This window comes from Engraulis encrasicolus, chromosome 3, assembly GCF_034702125.1.
Source record: "Engraulis encrasicolus isolate BLACKSEA-1 chromosome 3, IST_EnEncr_1.0, whole genome shotgun sequence".
Taxonomy (NCBI): Eukaryota; Metazoa; Chordata; class Actinopteri; order Clupeiformes; family Engraulidae; genus Engraulis; species Engraulis encrasicolus.
The window spans coordinates 15959956-15979879 of record NC_085859.1 but is presented as its reverse complement, the minus strand read 5'-3'; the positions used below and the strand labels follow the sequence as shown (position 1 = coordinate 15979879).

Genomic DNA, 19924 nt, shown 5'->3' with positions numbered 1-19924 from the left:
GCTACCTAATAACAATTTCCTGTGTGTGTAATGTGCATGCATGGAGTCATACCAGTGGCGGAACAATTGCACACAGGGCCCCAGGGCGAAGCATTGATGGGGCCCCTCAAACAGCTTGCCATGGTCACAATAGGGCCCCCACCAACAAATACAGGAGGGCCCTGGACCAAAAACCCTACTTGCCCCCCCATAGCTCTGCCCCTGCATTTTTACCCATAAAACCTTGCTGATGGCGTCTTCAAATCAATATTTCCATGTAGTGACATGTGGCACGGGCACAACCTGATACAAGAGTGACGTTCAGCTTGGACCTTGCTTGGAAATCTCGGAGGTACTTCCTATTACTGTATACTTTGCCAATGCTGACCATAAATGGTCTATAATGTTTACTCACTATTGCAGAAATGCATGCCAGTAAGCCCCTATTGTGTAGTACCTATATGGCCAAGCCACCCATGTCAAGAGATGACTGTCCCTCTCCTCACAGTAACCGGCCAGTGTCATGTCTTATTTCTTTAACACAAGCCATGTTTACAAGTGCTTAAATCACATTCATGCCTGAGTGCTAAGCGATTAAAGCGGCAATGATGGTTTGTTGAATCTCAGCCTTTGTAAATTAGACACGCTGACCTCATGTTCCATGCCAGCGCATTAGACTGATTATTTTTTGCACTCTGTTCAAATAAACTATATGCGGTCTTGCGTCAGGCCCTGGTATCTGTGTCCCCAGCTGGCTTGCATTGATTAAAGAGGTGGGATTCCTCCCCCCCTTGTGTATTTTACAGGCCGATTCAAAACAAAGCGTTGTTTAACTTGTAGGACAGTGTCTAGAGGATGTGATGTTGACATGCTGGGAGGGAGGTGATGCTGAAGTTGTCAAGTTACCCTGTTTTCCACTATGGCAGGACTGTCTTTGCCCAGGGCGAGCTCCACCACTCGTTTGGAGAACTCGGAGAGACCAAGAGCAGAGAGATACTCAGGGGTGAGGGTAGGATCTGAGCCGATTTGTTGCTTTATTTTCCATACCAGGGGAAGCATTCTGGAGTGCCCATCTTCACTTAGGTACTCTGCAAATTGTGGGGAGAGAAAGAAAAAAGGCCTTTGGCTTCAGTACATTTATATAGGCTAGCCATCATTTAAGTGCTGTGTAAGCTTTAATGAATATATAGCCTAGGCCAGTGGTTTCCAAAGTGGGGGCCGGGACCCATTGGGTGCCACGGTTAGGCTACTTCTGCCAACCTGGCTGCCCCGGACCCCCTATAGCAAAACAAAATAAATATTTGAATTAATAAAATCACTAATGTGCACCAATATTCCCATAATAATAATCTATTGCATCTCTGAACAGTACGGTAGCCTACTGACTAACAGACAGACATAGACTGTGATTGTGAAAGGGGGTGGGTCAAAGACGTCCAACATGAAATTGTCCTTCAGCGCTAACGGATACTTTTGCGCATAGAAAAATAGGGCGGCACGACCCGTATAAGAGGGGGGCCTCGGCTGGAACCTACCTTATCGATATGGGGGCCTTGTCATGGTAAAGTTTGGCTGGCCTAGGCTACATTTCAACACCATGTGAAGTTAAAACGTAACGCGGTAAGCCACGCGCGCCCACATTAGAATTGCGTAAAATGGGGGCACATATCACTTACCACGTCCTGCAAGGTACACCTTCTCGGGGTGAGCGTCTCTCTTGAAGTCTGATAGGATCCTTGTCTCTTGTTTAAGCGGAGCTCTGGGTGCGTCGGTAAAGACTGATATGGCCGACATTATTTGTCATCTAGGCGGGGAACGTGACCTTTATGTTGTCTTTCTCCACCATCCAACAGCTGATGCGTCATGCTCCTCATGTCAACAATTTATTTCCCTGTATTAATTGTCAGCTCATTTCCCTCGATTTGTTGACAGTCTGTTGCCATGTTACACTGTAGCCTATGACGACAAGCGTTTCTTGGAGACAGGCGTTTTGTAATGGCTGGAATAAACAGGCCTATTTCTGCGGTGGTCCTCTGCATTTATGAAACCGATGTTGTCGCCATTCTCATCTCTCCCGCGCTATCAAAAATAGCGCAAGTTGCGCAACATGTAGCCTGCTTCTGCATGAAAATGTAGGTTATGCATTTTCCATGATAACAAACAGGAATGGGCAAATGACTCGACAATTGCATTATAGAATGTTTAAAAAGGTGTGGATGGGCCTGAGACAAAACATAACTTTCTGATAAAATTCAATTACAATTTTATTGATTATTAATGTCTCTTAAATACAACACGCGCGCACACAGACACACACAGACACACGGTTGGTGCCAAGCAGATGCTGCAGTTTACATGATTAAGCATACAGCATGGCATTCATTTTAGAACAAGAGAACTTGACATTATAAAAGGGTGATGAATGATTGTCCATCCCAAACTCCAAGGACTCTTCGATGTTACTTAATAGGCCTACTGGATTTGTTGTCGTCTTCTGTCAATTCAACTGCAAAACATCCAGGCATAAGATCCTGTAAGATTCAAATCATCTCCATCGATTGATATGACAAATGCATTACATTAAAATATCTTTAAAAATCCAAAATGAAAAAAATACTTGCTTGTGACATGTTGTCCAGTAATTAAGATGGGTCCTTGCCCTGACGTGAGTTTGAATGTCACTGGTGGTGTTAGCTCAAAGCCTTGTAAACTAACCTAAAAATGTAATAAAGTATGTCAGATGAGGGGGGCGGGAGAACAGCAATTGGCAGACATACATTCCATCTCATCAACCAGTAGGGCCTACCACTTGCTAGGAAATCAGATTGGAACAAATATTTACAGACAATTTTCCATCAAACACACAATTTCCCACTTGTTTGGAAGTCATATATTTACAATTTTCCATCACGGTATTTCCATTATGGTATCTGTCAGATGCAGTGAAGTATGATTCACCATGGGCATGCTGGGACGCAGAGTGGCAATGGGTACGTCCTTGACTTTGCCATCCCCATCTCCCACAGCAACCACATGCAGATCATCACTGGCACCAGCACTCAGACTGATCTGGGAACAGATAGAATGAGGGAAAACAAATTAAGTTCAGTTCGTACACAGCCAAGGCGGTGGTAATGATCCAATATCACTTTGTCATACATTATGCATTACCGTATGTACGTATTTGTCATACATTACACAGCGCAACTGATATTCAGCATGCATGATTTACAATTTACAAGACAGCCCTACTGGCCCTAGTAGAGAATTTAAAACCTACTCTAAATAAACAAGAGCCTGGCTCAGTGCTGAAATTATGCATCAATATGTCGGTGTGATTGATCTTCACAGCCTCTAAGATTTAGAAGACCAATGGCTTACATTAAAAAGTCAAACATTCGTGTGCTTGAGAACATACATACAGTTACATACTGGTTAGTTACACTTATGTGGCCATTTTTAAAGGCTGATTTAAAAAGGATAAAAATCAAAATCCATTTGAATATAATCACGACTTGTGGATAAAAATGAGAACTCCATTGTGACAGGTGCGTTTTAGCCCTCTGAATGGGATGTTTTTAGAACTAGACTTTTGAATGTGCTTTCTAAAACTCTGTTTACATGCACAAAGTCAAAATTAATGCCTTTTCAAAACCCTATCCATATCCATGTAAACACCTTCTCAACAGTCATCCTTTATAACCTTTTCATAGAACGATAATGGTACCAAAATCAAGCACGCCTGGGGAATTCACCTGTGCTGAGAGTTATAGTAACTAGGAGGACAACACACAAAAAATATGTTAACTTACTGTCTTAAGAAAGAACTGACACTCTACGGGGTAGTCTGCATCAAATACGGCTGTCCTTTGGGTGGAAGTCAGCTCACAGCCTTTTACAGAGGGGAAACAGGTGCCTCATAATGTAACAGAAAAACACTTCTCTCTAGTTTTTCCACAGATAGCATGTAGGCTACAGATGACTGGTGTAGGACTACCCAGTGGTGTAGTATACAGTGAGGAGAATAAATATTTGATCCCTTGCTGATTTTGTTGGTTTGCCCACTAATAAAGACATGATCAGTCTTTAATGTTAATGATAATATGTATTCTAATATGGAGAGACAGAATATCAAAAAGAAAATCCAGAAATTAACTCTAAAGAATATATAATAATTGATTTATATTTAATTGAGGGAAATAAGTATTTGATCCCCTGCCAACCATTAAGAGTTCTGGTCCCGCAGATCAAATGGCACTTCCAATCAACTTGTTATCTGAATTGAACACACCTGTTAATAGTAACCTGCACAAAAGACACATTGAATCTGCAGAATCAGTCCATAGAATCAGTCAATCAATCAAACTAAACTCGCCAACATGGGACAGACCAAAAAGCTGTCAAAGGATGTCAGGGACAAGATTTTAGAACTCAATAAGGCTGAAATGGGCTCCTGGATATTAAACAGCAAACTGTTGGTGCATTTCTTCCCAATTTTAGGACATACAAAATGATCATCAATCATCAATCTTAGGCCTGTCTCTGGTTCCATACAAGATTTGACCTTGTGAGAATTTAATAACCAGAAAAAAGGAGATAAAGCACATTAAAACTGTATGGGAGGAGCTAGGAAATGATCTCAAGGCAGCTGGGACCTCAATCACTAAGAAAACTATTGGAAACACTTGATACCACAATGGATTAAAATCCTGCAGTGCATGTATGGTACCCCGGCTTCAGAAGGAACCTGTTCAGGCTCACCTGAGGTTTGCCAATGAACGTCAAACTGGATTAGGATATGATTGGGAGGTGCTGGAATCAGATAACACCAAAATCAAACTGTTTGGCATTAACACAACTCTATGTGTTTGGAGGAAGAGAAATGCTGTCTATGATCCCAAGAACAACACCTTCTCCAACATCATAAATTAAAGTGGTAACATTATGTTTTGAGGTTGTTTGTCTGGCCAAGACACAGGACAACTTCACATCGTCAAGAAATGGATGGAGGGAGACATGTAAACGTACAATGCTGCATGCCAACCTCTTTCCCACACTAGACTGAAGGTGGGTCATGGATTGGCCTCCCAAAATGATAATAATCCATAACATACAGCCCAAGCAACGAAGGAGTAGCTCAAGCAGAAGCACATTAAGGTCATGAAGTGGCCTAGACAGTTTCCAAACATTAACCCTATAATAATCCTGTGAAGGGAACAGAAGTTCACATTTGCCAAGCTACAGTCATACAACTTAAGTGATTTAGAGATGATCTGCAAAGAAAAGTGGACAAAAATCCTTTCTAATATACCCACAAACATTGTCATTAACTGAAAGAAACATCTGACCTCTGTATGTGAAAACAAGGGCTTTGCCACCAAGTATTTTGTCTTTTTTGACTAGAGGGGTCAAATACTTATTTTCCTCAATGAAATACAAATCAATTAAAATATATTCTTCAAAGTTATTTTCTGGATTTTCTTTTTGATATTCTGTCTCTCTATATTATAATACATTTTATCATTAACATTATAGAATGATCATGTCTTTATTAGTGGGCAAACCAACAAAATCAGCAAGGGATCAAATACTTATTCTCCTCACTGTACGTAGAACGCAGGTAGTGTACCCACCTGAAAATTTCAGGGATTTCAGTATAACCACTTAAAATTGATTGATCCATTATTTAGAATAGCACAAATATACAGTATGCCCACCTCAGAAAATGCTCAATTATACAGTATACCCACCACAAAAAAAGTAGACTACACCACTGTAACAGGTCATTTAATTGATATAATTAATTGAACTTACCCCAGGTATATAGCTGGCTTGAGATAGAAGAGGTACTGGACAGATCGAATGAATGTATGGAGTCATCTGGGGTGTAGAACATTTCCACCAATTCTTGGAAATCAGAGCAGCTGTAAACTTGTGGACGCCTGGAACGTTTTAGGAAGAAGATAACTGAAGCCATCAAAAACCTGTAGGCCTAGGCTACACAACAATGGCTGCTAATTGACAATTAATCAAGTAGGCTACAGCATATCCCCACAAAAAAAGTTAATAAAGTAGCCTACAGAGCTAATATATGATATTTATTAAAGACTTAATATGCCACGATGTTATAGTTCCCGTAATGCAATTCACATTTCCAAACATTTTGTTGGCCACATTGACTAGGCCTACATAGGGCTACATCTTACTTTCTAAGCATTGTGTAACGAGTAGGCTACTGTTTCAAAGATGACCACATGGCGAGATTGACAATACTTACGAATGCAACAAAGGCCGCTGTAATTTTTAATAATTAGAATTTCTGTTTACGACGGTATCCAGCGTGGCTGATTGCAGCGATCGACCTGTGACGCGCGGCTTGATCAGACGCAGGTGCTGCACACTGCACAGCCGTTCTGCTTCTTCTTGCACCGTATTCATTTGTACACTAGAGGGCGATATTTGAAAAGGAAATGTGATGATGAGGCCGTCGTGGCTGGGGAATTGTTATTTTCTGACAGGACAACAGTTACTGATACGCTTGCTTGAGCCACCATCATAGGGAGCCTGCGTGCGTGTGGTTATTGTCTCCATGTCCATTTGATATGTAAGGTTGACGTAACTTAGATTTTTACTTGAGAGACCAACAGCTGTGTAACATAACATTTTCCATGAGATCAGATTTTTTAAATATAAAGCTCAGGGGCGTTGAGGTGAGATAGGCCTATGGTTATCCGTCACAGAATCTGCTTTCATGTAAAATAGCCCATGATTGTTTTATGTGGTGTATATTTTGTAGAGAGGACTTTCACCCCTACATAAAGTACCACCCACCAACTGTAGAGGTTTGTGTCTGGAGATTTCAAAATGACATGCTCTAGTAGCAAATCAGTTCAACATATAGCCTAAATCTATCTAAATATATCATCTTCACTACTACACCACCACTAAACATTGTCCTCTTTTTGTCTGTCCTGCCCTTGCATGGGACAGTAAGAACATACTGTCTTGTACATGTAAAGTAATTGACAGTAAAGCTGACATTCATTGACTTAGAAAAGCAATTTTAAAAAAGACTTGGAAGCCGCCATTGAACAACATGACTTCTGTATGGAGTGGCACTGTAGGGCTGTGAGTGAAAGGATTAAGCCTAAATACTTATCTCACTTATCATGTTCTGCATTAAAGTTAGTGATATAGCTATACTAATTGATGATCTAAATATATACCACAACAATATCCTGTTTTTAAAATAAATTTAATTTAATCTTTTAGGTGCCGTTTACACGTAGCTGGATATTTTTATATGTGGATAGTTTTTTCTCCTGGTTGCATTGGTTTTACATTGCTTTTGGCCTTCCGTTTCCACATAGCAGATATTTAAAATCCAGGTATAAAAAGCAGGAGAAAAAAAATCCTGTTTAGGGGGCTGAAACACATTTTGTTACAATGGAGGATTTATTTTTATCCGCATGTTGCGTTTACACATAAACAGGAGAAAACAAAATACCCTGCCAAAAAATATCCTGCTACATGGAAACAGCACCTTAGACACATTGGGCCTACCTTCAATGTCCAGTGTTCTAGCCTTGCTAGGACGTGAAACGCCCAATGATTGGATACTCTTTGGTGAACTCCGCAGAGTATCCAATCACCAGGCGTTTCTTCATGTCCTAGCAAGACTAGAACACTGGGCTTTGAGAAGTAGCCGTAGGTTGCTGTTTGCGGAGTCAAGGGGTGTTTCCCTGCCTTTGGTGGAAGTCTTGACAAAACTATCTTTCACATATTTCTGCAGGGAGAGCCTTCTGCTTGCTTCCCTTGTCTGCCTGCCTGCCTGTCTGCCTGCCCTACTCCTTTATCTGATGGAAAACCTATCCAGCGAGCTGAGCAACGTTTCTTTTATTATCTTGCCTTACAAAGTCTCTCCCCGTCCTATTCTCAGAGAAGCACCATGTGTGGCACGGCACCCATATCTCCTGTGACCAGGGAAGACGACGGGGGGGACAAAGGGATCACTTGTCCCGGACTCAGGGGGATAGGGGGCCCAGAATTGGGACCCCATTACATTGTATGTATTGGGTAGGGGGGCCCTTTCAGATTACTTTGTCCCGGGCCCAGCAAAAGCATGTCAGCGTCCTTACCAGTGGCCTCCTCGCATAGTGCACAGTGTGCACAGGGCCGCCGCTAGACATGAGTAGAGTACGCAGAGTGCTTAGGGCACCAACCACCTGGCCCCCAAAATTGAGGCCTCTTAAATTGATTTTGACTAAAAATCATCATGAAGAATACTGAATTACATTGCAAAATATTGGTTGATATTTAATAGAGTATTATTATTTAATTATGAGGGGGGGCCTCCTGACCGGTTATGCTTAGGACCTCCAAAACCTTAGCAGCGGCCCTGAGCAGTGTTGCCAGATTGGGCTGTTTTCCAGCCCAATTGGGTTGCTTAGGAGGGCCATCTGCAGGTGAAATCGAGCAAAAAGGTTTTTTTTCTGCAAATCATGGCTGTAGAAGTCAATAAAATTCAAATTGGGCGGGATTTGGTGCTTCCACACATGTTTTGAGGCTGTTTTGGGCTGGAAATCATCAGTTTCATCTGGCAACCCTGGCCCTGAGTGTGCATTATCTGCACAGGACAGCAGCAACAAGGTTGTGGTCCGGGGTTAATACATGCGGCCCTTTTCTCAGAAAGGCAAGATGCCCACCCTGTCATGCAAATGGGTCTTTGGACGATATGAATTTGTTTGTTATTGCTGATTGTTTTTTTTTGTTTTGCCTTAATGTTTTTTCACACTTGAATTTGTTCATTCAGATACATATTTACTGTATGCAACCTTTTCTTAGGAAGCCAAGATCATAACCCAGTCTTGCATGTGGGTCTTAAGCCGATAAAAAAAAAAAATGTTTCATGTTGTTGATTGCTATTTTCATATTAAAGTTTTTCACACTTGATATATTCATACACAGAGATGAACATGCAAGGCCTTGGCCAGTCATAAATAATGAGTCTGTTGATTGTATGATTTGTTAACAAATTATTTAATTATTACTGTGGATCGTTATTTTCAGTTTACCCATTCAACTATATGAGAATAGATTGTTTGTTCAATTTTTTATCGGATTCCTTCATGTTTCACAGGCTGTTGCTGTGTTGCTACAAGTCCTCCAGGCCAGTGTTTCCCAACCAGGGGTATGTGTACCACTAGGGGCAGGCTCACTACAGGGGGTACGTGGGGAAAGTGTAATGATAACAAATGAATGGGAAATACAATAGTCACATTTGAGGATATAGAGTATGAGTCAGGGGGTACTTATTGTATGACAAAAAGGCTCAGGTGGTACGCAATACAGAAAAGGTTGGGAAACACTGCTCTAGCCTAGTTGAAATTGTAAAAAAAAAAAATGCAATTCATCTTTTTTTTGTACTCCGGCTTGCTTGCATGGCTAGTCCTCAGTGGCCCGCTGATCAACGTCGGCCTCAAACCACCAGACTGTCACCTTTTGTTCTGTACCGTACCGGCGAACATGGTGGGAGGTTATTCTCCGCGGTGCGGTGCAGCCGATGACAAAATATGATTACGGTGGCATTAGAGTCCCCTGGCCAGGATTGCCAGATGAGGTTGATGATTTCCAGCCCCCCAAAAAATGCTCAAAACCCGCCTGGAAGCACTAAATCCCGCCCAATTCTATTGATTTCTGTGGCCAAAATGTGTGCGTTTTTTTCTCCAAAAAACATTTTTACCCGCACACAGCCACCCTAAGCAGCCCAATTGGGTCGGAATCCACCTAATCTGGCAACACTGCCCCTGGTCTGTAAAAGGGAGTGTAGAGAACAAGAATTACCTGATACTAATCGTGTTGTAGTCCTCTGGAGCTGAAGCAGGACTTGGCTAATTGTTTCCATCCAGTAGATAAGTGTGCCAAGCAAGCTCACACACATTCGAGTGCACACACACATGCGCATGGACGCACATGCACACGCACACAAACACGGACGCACACATACGGACGCACACACACACACACACACACACACACACACACACACACACACACACACACACACACACACACACACACACACACACACACACATACAGACACACACACACAACCCTAAATGCACACACACATGCACATGCACAAAGGCACATGAACGAACACACACACACACACACACACACACACACACACACACACACACACACACACACACACACACACACACACACACACACACACACACACACACACACACACACACACACACACACACACACAATTCAGCAAATATAAAAATGAACATCAAAATGTAGTCATATACTGTATATTCTGCAACTTTCTTCAATAAATAAGATAACCAAACCTTCCAAATCACAGGATTACTCTTCCATGTTGCATACTGCAAGCTTATCTGATGCCCTGTGTACTCAGTCGGTGACAATTTTATCGTTTCCCCCATTTTTATATTGGTTTTCCCAATTTTTTAATATCGGTTTTGCCCATGCCTGTTCTGTTATATTGCGTGCGTGCAAACGTACTGAATGTGACTTCATGATAAATGTGCAGTCTGGAAGGAAAAACCTCTTTCGTGGAATGTTAAAGGTTTTCCAAGAATTTGGCAGCGGGACTTGTTTCACTTCCACATCCCCCTCTCATGAGAGGACTCAGCTGTCCAGTTATTTCTTGGATTTGTTTTGTGCTGTCTTAGACAGTTACAAGAGCACATGAAATAACGATGAAGAAGGTGCTGGATGTTGCATTGCTCAAGCTCAGCTGTCATTGCACTAGATAGTCCTTGAGTTATGCTTTCTCAGAAACCTATGTCATCGCGGTGTGGGAGAGGTTCCTTTTTTATTGGCCCCTTTTGTTGTGATTGTGTATCCTAGCATCGTCACGTCCATTTCTAAACTTTGACCCAACATTTATACTCAGCAAAAGTATCAGTGTATGTTGCCCTTTGCGGCTTAGCTCTCTGTAATGTCTCAGCAAGAAACAGCAATGCTCTTAAAACTATGCTGTATGCATTTGACGCTTTTGTTTTTTAAATATTTGGTTTTATGTATTTTTTAAAACATTTCGAGTGGCCTTTTAGCCATTATTTTTTGTGATAGGACAGTGGAGGAGAGATAGGAAGCGAGTTGGCAGAGAGAGACGGGGAAGGGTTGGCAAATGACCAGGGCCGGCAGTGGTGTAGTCTACGTAGAACGCAGGTATAGTATACCCACTTCAAAATTTCAGGCATTTCAGTACATCCCACTTACAATTGATTGATCCATTGCTTTGAATAGCACAAATACAGTATACCCACTTCAAAAAATGCTCAAATATACAGTATACCTACCATAACAAAGTAGACTACACCACTGAGGCCCGTTATCGAACCCGGGCCGCCAGCGTATCAGTCTAGTGCCCAGCTGTTAGAGCCACGGCTGGGGCGGTTGTTTTATGTATTTTAGCCTTTATAAAGATATGACAGTCAAAGATGGAGACAGGAGACGAGTGGGAGAGAGAGACAGGGTAGGGTTGGGCTATGACCCTATATGGTGGTGGGACTTGAACCTGGCTCCGCAGGGCATTGCAAGACCACACATGGAACGGCTTATTGTGCTGCACCGCAGCACACTCAATACTCAATACTTAAGGCTTCCTATTGTAAGTTAAACTAAATTCTATGAACTTTTTCGATCACTTGAGGGAAAATTGGTTCTCTGCATTTGTCCCAATTTGTGAATTTTGTGACTTGCAAACTAATCTAAAGCAGCGTCTGACTGCCCACTACAGCACCTGGTGCCATACCTTGCTTTGGCATTGAACCAGCAACCTTTCGGTTTGAAGCCCATATCCCTAACTTGTCACTGCCCCTTACTGTATATAGCCACTATCGATGATCACTCCTGACACTGATCATCACATGAGTATAGAGCACATTTTGCTGTCCTAATCCAACACTTTGATATAGGCCTAGATCCATTTGAATTACTGTATACATGCTATGTAGTAGTATTGTTAGTTACATTCAACTCTCTGAACTGTTAAATGAAGCGTTAATTGAACACTTCAAACTAGTCACGAAATGTGGTGCATGCATCAAAGAATTCATGGGCGGGCTCCAGCCATCACATGAGGACGATTTTAATCAAAAAACAAACAAACAAACAAACAAAAAAAACAATGTTGTGCGTGACATTCTTTACATCATCCTATACAGATCAAAGAGGATATGCTAAAAGCATGGTAGGCTACAGAGAGAAAGCAGTTACACAGACAGCCTACTACTACACACAAGCTTGAAGTTGTACAAGGACAAAGAGGAGTATTTGTAGCAGCAACTGTAAAAATGTGAAGGTTCCTCAAAGAAACTAGCCAGGCCGCGCCCTCCTAGTCAGGCCAGGATCAATACAAATATCGTTTCTGAGCTCCAGAAAAACGAGGAACTCCTCCCCCTTTGTCGGGAAGCAAACAACCAGTAGCAAACCAAGGGAGGCGGGTCAACCGTGCCATTTGGGAAATGTTAATTGTTATGCTCGTGGTCAGGCCAAGTCTCAAAGAGATTTGAAAGTCGATGATAATCAGGCCACAATAAACCCTCAGTTGATTCCAGGGCTGGCCTGGGGCTAAAAATCATTTGTGGGCATTTTGCAGCCAGGACCGGTTCACCAGGCATTGAGAGAGACAATGAAGCCTGTGACACCATTTTAAATCATCTATTAGGAGCTTTTTTGACCACAACAGACAAAATGAATATTTAAATCTGACACAGAGAGGTCAGCTGTGGCGGCATGAGGACTTACACCACTACATTGAGGGGAGGGCCAGGCCAAAATCATCAACAATCCACCAGGCAAATGCGCTGTTAGTTCAGTTCTGATTCGTGTGAGAACCAAAAAGCTCTCTGAGGAACCCGAGGGGTTCCCCTATAATGACAACGGGGGATTCTTCGAAGAACCTGCCATTTTTACAGTGATATGGACAATTACAACAGACACAGCTAAGAAGCAGAGGAGGTCATATCTTTGCGTATCCTGAATACAATGGACAAGAAATTGCTTAAGATCTAGTCTCTTCTTCACAGAGTAAGCCCAAGTAATGTCAGGAACACTTTCACGTGCATGCTGTACATCCATAGTCTTTCAAATGCGAAAAATTGTTAATGGACTGCAGGAGCAAAGTTCTCAGAACATTTCTGAAAGCATTTTTGAGGGAAGTTCCTCTGTATGTTTTATGTGGGTTTCTGTTGACGAAATCCCAAAGAGCAATGAGCTTAAAATGACTTCGAGTGAATTCACATTCTGGCGTTACATTTGAACTATTGTGACATTCAAGATGTCAGTAGGTTTAAGGTTATTGTTTGCTGTATAAAGGTCTTGCGGACATTTTTTTTTTTTGCCAATGTTAAACAGTTCATCTCTCCCAATGCTCTGGTGTTCAACTACTGTAGCCTATGCTGTGTATGTGTGTGACATTTACTCTGTGATCACATGGGATTTGGGCAAAAGGGCGCAGGCAGGCAGCCGTGCAACAACACTTAGCTTATAACTTTTAAAAAGGGAAAATATTTTACACGCTTGACTAACTTGCACTTGCGAAAAGGACTCTATTCCTGGAGTACTGAGTACTTTAAACATTTGCACATCCACAGTTCAAGAGAAAAGATGCATAAATTAAAAAAATAATAATAACTTAACACAACAAGAGAGAAAAAAAATACAAAACCTAATCTGAGCTTCTACCACTTTGACATTTACTGTACATACACTGACGGTACCAGAGGAGGAAAATTGAAAAAATGTATTTAAATATCCACATTTGAATTTATGCACTGTTGCACAGTTCCTAAAGGCTACATCCATTTTCTCAGAAGAGTACATCCTAACATACAGTTGTGTTTGAGGACGGAGAAGGGGGTGGGGTGGATATGTGGTGTGTACTGTTGGTGGGGGGTGTTCAGTGGGTGCAGCTAACAGTGGGAGAGCTGGGCTGGTGAAGTCGCCACTAGTGATGGTCATGGCGTAAAGTAACTCAGATACACCAAGGACTCCTGTCAGTTCTCAGAAAGGTAGTCGACAGGGGGGAACAAAGGGGTCACTTGTCCCAGGCCCAGGGAGAGGGGGGGGGGGGGGGCAGAATCAGATCCTCATTACATTGTACGCATCGGGTTTGGGGCCCTTTCATATGTCTCTGTCCCGAGCCCAGCCAAAAGATGTCAAGGACTCCTGTCAGTTCTCAGTTCTCTCCCTGCCAAATGCAGAATATTCATCCAAGCTTCACTTAGACACAAGTGCCAAAAACACTGGGGCCTTACAACACCAGGTAGTCGACCGACCAACAGATAGCCTGGTCCGCTGACCATCCAGCGACATTTGGACAGTGTGCAGGCTCCATTTTGTTTTTTTGTGTTCTTTTAAAAATAAAAAAAAAGTTTAAAAAATCTTGATTCATCGGGTGATCCACGTCCTTTGAATTTTTGGTGTTCATTTTCTTCCATTGTTTTGTTGTTTGGATTGCCTCGTTGGGGCTGGTTCATGTCTTGAGACATCGTGGGATCTGGCTTGGGCCTGATGCCACCACTCGTTCCCCAGGTGCCTGCAGCGTGGTAGTCCCCCCTCCAAGGGCTGGCGTCCCAGAATCTGGGTGTCACTCGTCATGCCTCTCATCCATCCTTTTCCTGTAAGCCAAAGCTGCAACGAGAGGAAGAAAGAGCTTTACTTATTCAGTGGGGAGATATGTCAGTGGGCAGGACAGTAATTACATTAAGATGCTGGACATCAACAAACACCAGTGCTGCACTGCTTTTAATTCTCCATTGCTCCTTCTACTTCCCGCACAGAGTGCTCAGGGTCAGTGTTGCCAGATGTGTCTCGTCAAATCCCGCCAAAACGTTATCAAAAAACGCTAAATTCCACCCAATTTCAACAAATTGCATTGATTTCTATGGGCATAAAACTGCTGGAAAAAAATGGCCAATTTTTCCCCGTATTTATACCGCAGACGGCCATCCTAAGCTGCCCAATTGGGCGGGTAACGGCCCAATCTGGTAATACTGCTCGGGATGCAACAAAGCACTTCTCTGTCAATAGCATTTTTTTTTAAATAGCTGGTCCAATGAATTATGGGAAGGAGTACAAAGAAACAAATTCCAAATACATGTCAGACACATTTGTGAAAAGCCCTTGGATGTTCCTGTTGGTCCTCTGGCTTGATTTTAAACTTTGACCTTTGTAAGTACATGAGACTTTTACAAGATTCAGATGCTTTCCATTTCTAGAAATATTCTCATGGTTATTGATTGTGACTTCCAGGTAGTTTCACGATTTTGTTCTGTTCCTATGTTGTAAAATATAAACAGCATTAATACTAAATAAGTACTTTTTAAAAAACCTTTTTTGAACAGAAAAGTATATTATAGTTGATACAAAATGTAATATTTTAAAATAATGAAAATGGTTAACTACTTTTGCACCTGGACCTGTTAATTTACACCAACTGAATAGGAGTTTTATTTGTAGTTTGAAACACAGTTCAACTTTTTTTTTATTTTTCAAAACAGGCAGAAATATTTCATCAGACATCATTTGGTCAATAAATCAAACACACATGGGCCTTGTTTTTTTCCTAAATTATATTTCTGAGAAATATTCTGTAATCAACTGCATCTTTAGGGTCAACTATTTCGGGACAAGTGCACCTAATTCACAAATGGAAAGCTTGTTTTCCTCCACTGCCTGTCTTTAGCGGCTTAGATTTCCATTTTTCAAAAAATGAATAGCTACCGTAGAGAGTAGAGAAGAAAGCTGATTTTGTGGAAAAGGTGTTTTCTCCAGGGTATAAGACAATGGAATGTGCACCATTGAAATCCAACTCCCTGCATTAGTCTCTCAAAATCAAGGACACGAGCACAGAAGACGCGCGCACACACGCGCACACACGCACGCACGCACGCACACACACACACAGACACCCACACACACATTTCTGAAACAGTTTTTGCTTTCACTATTTCTTTCTACATTTTTTGCCATGTCTTTGCCATCGACACCCCCACCCCACTCCCCTCCCTTAAAGGGGTATGCCACTATTTTGGGGCTTAATACAGTTAAAATCGTTGGCCAGGGTTTATATACAGTAGGTGGTGAAGTGTCTTATTTTTCATGTAAGCCGTTGTCTTGTTTTAAGACAAGTTAAAAGAGGGAATATGTCGCTAAGCTAGTGAAAGTCAATGGATCCGTGTAGCATGTAGCAATGCTACATGGATGCATTGACTTTCACTAGCTTAGCGACATATTCCCTCTTTTAACTTGTCTTAAAGCAAGACAACGCTTCACATGAAAAATAAGACACTTTACCACCTTTATAAACCCCAGCCAACGATTTTAACTGTATTCAGCCCCAAAATAGTGGCATACCCCTTTAAATGCTCTCATAACTAAATGTGTGGTCTTACAATGAAAATATTACACCACTTGGGAAATTGCCTTTATATGGGCCTGTAAATGGGACAGTTTCCCATTGTGCATTATGCACACACGGATGTGTGGTGTCCATGGCAAATGTGCATACTTTGGGAGGGTACAATGAGGAAACAAGTGGGGATATTTTGGTGAAGAGGTTACGTACAGTAGGCTATATGATTGGAAAGTTCAAGTTCAAGTTCAAGGAGTTTATTGTCATTGTCAATGAAGTCAACGAAATTGTGGGTGGAGCAACAACACTGCGTAGTTTGAAGTAGGCCTATAGAAGTAACCAAAAAGAAGTAGTCAAATAAAGTCTAAATTCATGAAGTATATCATGAAGTATAATAAATTAAAGTAAATAATATAATAATATGAGTATTAACAAATTAATCAAGTAAATCCTCGGTTGCCTAATTCTGTTCTGGGTGCCTACTGTTTATACCAAAAATTGAAGGACATTCCACAGACTACAATAACAAAATTCAGCAATGTCGTCATGTAGGCCACAAATCATCTGAATTGTTCTAAATTGATTGAACTTGTTTGATTGTGTTTTCGCAGAGTATTTCCAGTCCCAAGCTTACCCCCCCCCCACCCTCTCTCTCTCACCCCCCTCTCTCTCTCTCCCTCTTTCTCTTTCTCCCAAAATGCCTAAGATTCTGATCCTATCGACTGTACAGTACATGTCCCAACAGGAAAACATAAACAATGCCGACCATTTAAGTGCTATCTGAGGGAAAAGGAAAGGGCAAAATGGGAAAAAAATGTAAGTAAGTGGCCCTACCCCTCGCCCTATCACCCCAGTCGCCGCGGTGACTGTAAACACCAGTAAGAGGCCTGGAGTCAGCCTGTTTCCAAACTGCCAGAGACTCTGTCACCACATCAGTGATAAAGGAACAGAAAGCAAAAGCCATTGTCAATTTTAGGATTTTTCAGTCTTCGGAAAGGTAATGATGTTTAAATGTAAGGAAAAATTCCACAAACACTGAAAACATTGCAAGCCAGTTAAGCGTAAAAAAGCAAGTTGCCCTGCTGCCTTGTTAACTCAACTCGAGATTTAACTCAAATCGAGGCTTTCTCAAGTTAAGTTAACTTACAAACTTAAGGCAGCAGGGCAACTTACTTTTTTACGTTTAACTGGCTACAATGTTTTACAGTGCACTGTCCATTCCACATGCAAACCATTTTAATAACTATGTTTCAGTCATCCAACCTTCTTCACAAACAAGTGGGCATTTCCTTTTACGGAACGCTGTTTTTCAGTACTCAGCACATCAAAGTGGCGCTCAGACATGCTTCAGCCCAGCTCAGAGACAGAAGACACATCCTGAAGTTAATAGTGCGAAAATCAGACATGATCCAGTTGGCTTTGAGACGAAATGTGCAGCCTCCCACCCCTCCCATCCCATCCATTGCTATTCCTGGAGAGAAAAGACCTGAGGCTGTGAGGTCTGACGTTGGCCCAGCAAAATTATTTTACCACCTCAGCAGCGTAGGTAGGCTATACAGTATATGCTGAGCCTTTGTGTATTTAGGTGCATTTCTCACTTTTGTATTGAGTGTTTACATTAGCGAACGCCTGGTCTCTCCAGGGAGGCTGCCTTGTGGTCAACAAATCTGGGTCTCTCTCGCCCGTCTGCAGTCTGTAGACACTTTGGCTGTGGCCATTTATTTAGTCGGTGATTCCAAGTGGGAGTCAAGCATGAAACGGCATGGCTTCAATGATTGATGAGTTTTGAATGTTTTAATCAGGCCATCATCTGCTCTTGGGCCTTACAACCACCTGGAACGTAGGCTATATACTTATACAATGGATCCTGGCCCAGGCCAAAGAAAAGGGCTGTCTGTGATACATAATATGGGTCAAAACATACTGTGTTTTTTTTTAATTCTTTTCTCGTGTTATTTCAAGAATGTGCGAGTATTCCTTTGTTGTATCTTTTGGAATCAATCAATCAATGCCATCGTTCATTCCGTGATCTAAAGCAAACATTTAGAAATTCTACACAGCCATGGCTCACTAAAGAAGTAGGCTATTTTATGATGTTAGAAAGGAACAATGAGACTTTCAGGCTTTCAGTTAATCAGAAACAAATACTTGGCCAATACTTAAGGTAAATTATGAAATGTATCAGGCATGATGCGCAAGAGCTACTCATTCATAAACAGTTAAACTGGCCAATCAACTTCATTGTATGTATTTCATATTACATACGGCGTACTGCTCCACCCACGGGACAAACATATGTGTGATCAAGTATTCATTTTTCTGTACACCTCTCAAGGTGACAATGTGCTTGTATGTGGTTGTGCTGCTTGTTATGCATGATTACACACATAACCCATGAATGAGGAAACAGTTGAGCTTTAGCTACTGACTCCCCGCCCTCATTCTTCCTTTGATTCAACCTTTTGATAATACAGCCAACTCCAGTGGTGTGCAAAGCATAGACATTTTGGGAGACAGGTGGCATTATTATATAATATGACATGACATGATATGATGATATAAGAGAGGAAGTCCACACACTGTAGCTCTGCATGCCTGATGGAGACCCTAAACGGAGCTGCAGTGTGCAGCAGGGCTTGAGATTAACGTTTTCGCTTGCCGGCCACTGTGGCTAGTGGTTTTCCCGAGTCACTAGCCATCCAGCTATTCTACTAGCCACAAAAGTCATGTTTTTTATATATATATTTTTAGAGATGCACTTGATTCTGATTTTTAGGATCCTGCCGGATACCGGATCCACTGCTTAAGATCCTGCCGGATCCGGAACCGGATACCGGATCCTACGAAAGGGTTGAAACACATAGCCTACTCACACACGGGGGCCCTTTTTATCACGTTGGCTAAAACTATTTTGACTGAAAAGCCTCGGCTACCGGATCCTGGATCCTGGAAACGGATCCGGATCCTGTGAAAAACCCTATTATCCTGCCGGATCCGGAACCGGATCTTGGATCCGGTGCATCTCTAATTTTTTTATCATGATACTGCACATCTAACCTCAGAAGACGAGGTGCTTAAAGCAAGAATATGAGTGTGAGTGAGAGGGTTTTTACATGGAAACAAAACAAACAAATAGAAACTGAGTAAACTGAGCTTTTTCTTGAACTTAAATACAAACAATTGATACACATAAAGCAAAGTGAAGAATATACGCTATTCTGACATGTCATACCATAGGATAAGCTACCTGCAAAATTGGCTAATGACACTGAAAGTGTTACCAGCCACAGCAAAGTTAGTGTGTTAGGTGTGCAGACTTCTACTCTTTCTACTGTCAGATACGTCTATATCCTGCACCTGGCCTCAGTGAGGTGGGATGTGCATTTGTGGTGTCAACAATGATTGATTCGGCGATGCAATTCAATGTGGGGCATGAACGATCCTGAATCGATCCGGCAAGTTCCAGAATTGATCCGGCATTTTTAAAAAAGTTTTGCTAATTGTTATGGTCTTGGTCAGACCAAGTCTCGAAGAGATTTGA

At 41.9% G+C, this 19924-nt stretch overlaps 2 protein-coding genes and 1 long non-coding RNA gene across 3 annotated transcripts in view; all 3 read right to left on the bottom strand.

Moving 5' to 3' along the window:
• The window catches only part of got1l1 (glutamic-oxaloacetic transaminase 1 like 1), a 46516-nt gene extending 44579 nt beyond the window's left edge, over window positions 1–1937 (bottom strand). The window contains exons 1-2 of the mRNA XM_063194838.1: window positions 1656–1937; window positions 886–1067 (exon numbers count right to left, since the gene is read on the bottom strand). Of these exons, the coding sequence (XP_063050908.1) occupies window positions 886–1067; window positions 1656–1773 (300 nt within the window). The 5' untranslated portion in view covers window positions 1774–1937. The remainder of the gene's footprint in view (window positions 1–885; window positions 1068–1655) is intronic.
• Window positions 1938–2596: 659 nt separating this feature from the next.
• On the bottom strand, window positions 2597–6409 carry LOC134445774 (uncharacterized). Its single transcript, XR_010034353.1, has 5 exons — window positions 6257–6409; window positions 5794–5921; window positions 3792–3871; window positions 2938–3048; window positions 2597–2694 (listed from the first exon to the last, which is right to left on the bottom strand). It is a non-coding gene; the product is annotated as an uncharacterized LOC134445774 (long non-coding RNA).
• A 5227-nt stretch (window positions 6410–11636) lies between these two features.
• The window catches only part of adrb3a (adrenoceptor beta 3a), a 39155-nt gene continuing 30867 nt past the window's right edge, over window positions 11637–19924 (bottom strand). Inside the window, exon 3 of the mRNA XM_063194837.1 lies at window positions 11637–14660. Coding sequence (XP_063050907.1) covers window positions 14633–14660 — 28 coding nt within the window. The 3' untranslated portion in view covers window positions 11637–14632. The remainder of the gene's footprint in view (window positions 14661–19924) is intronic.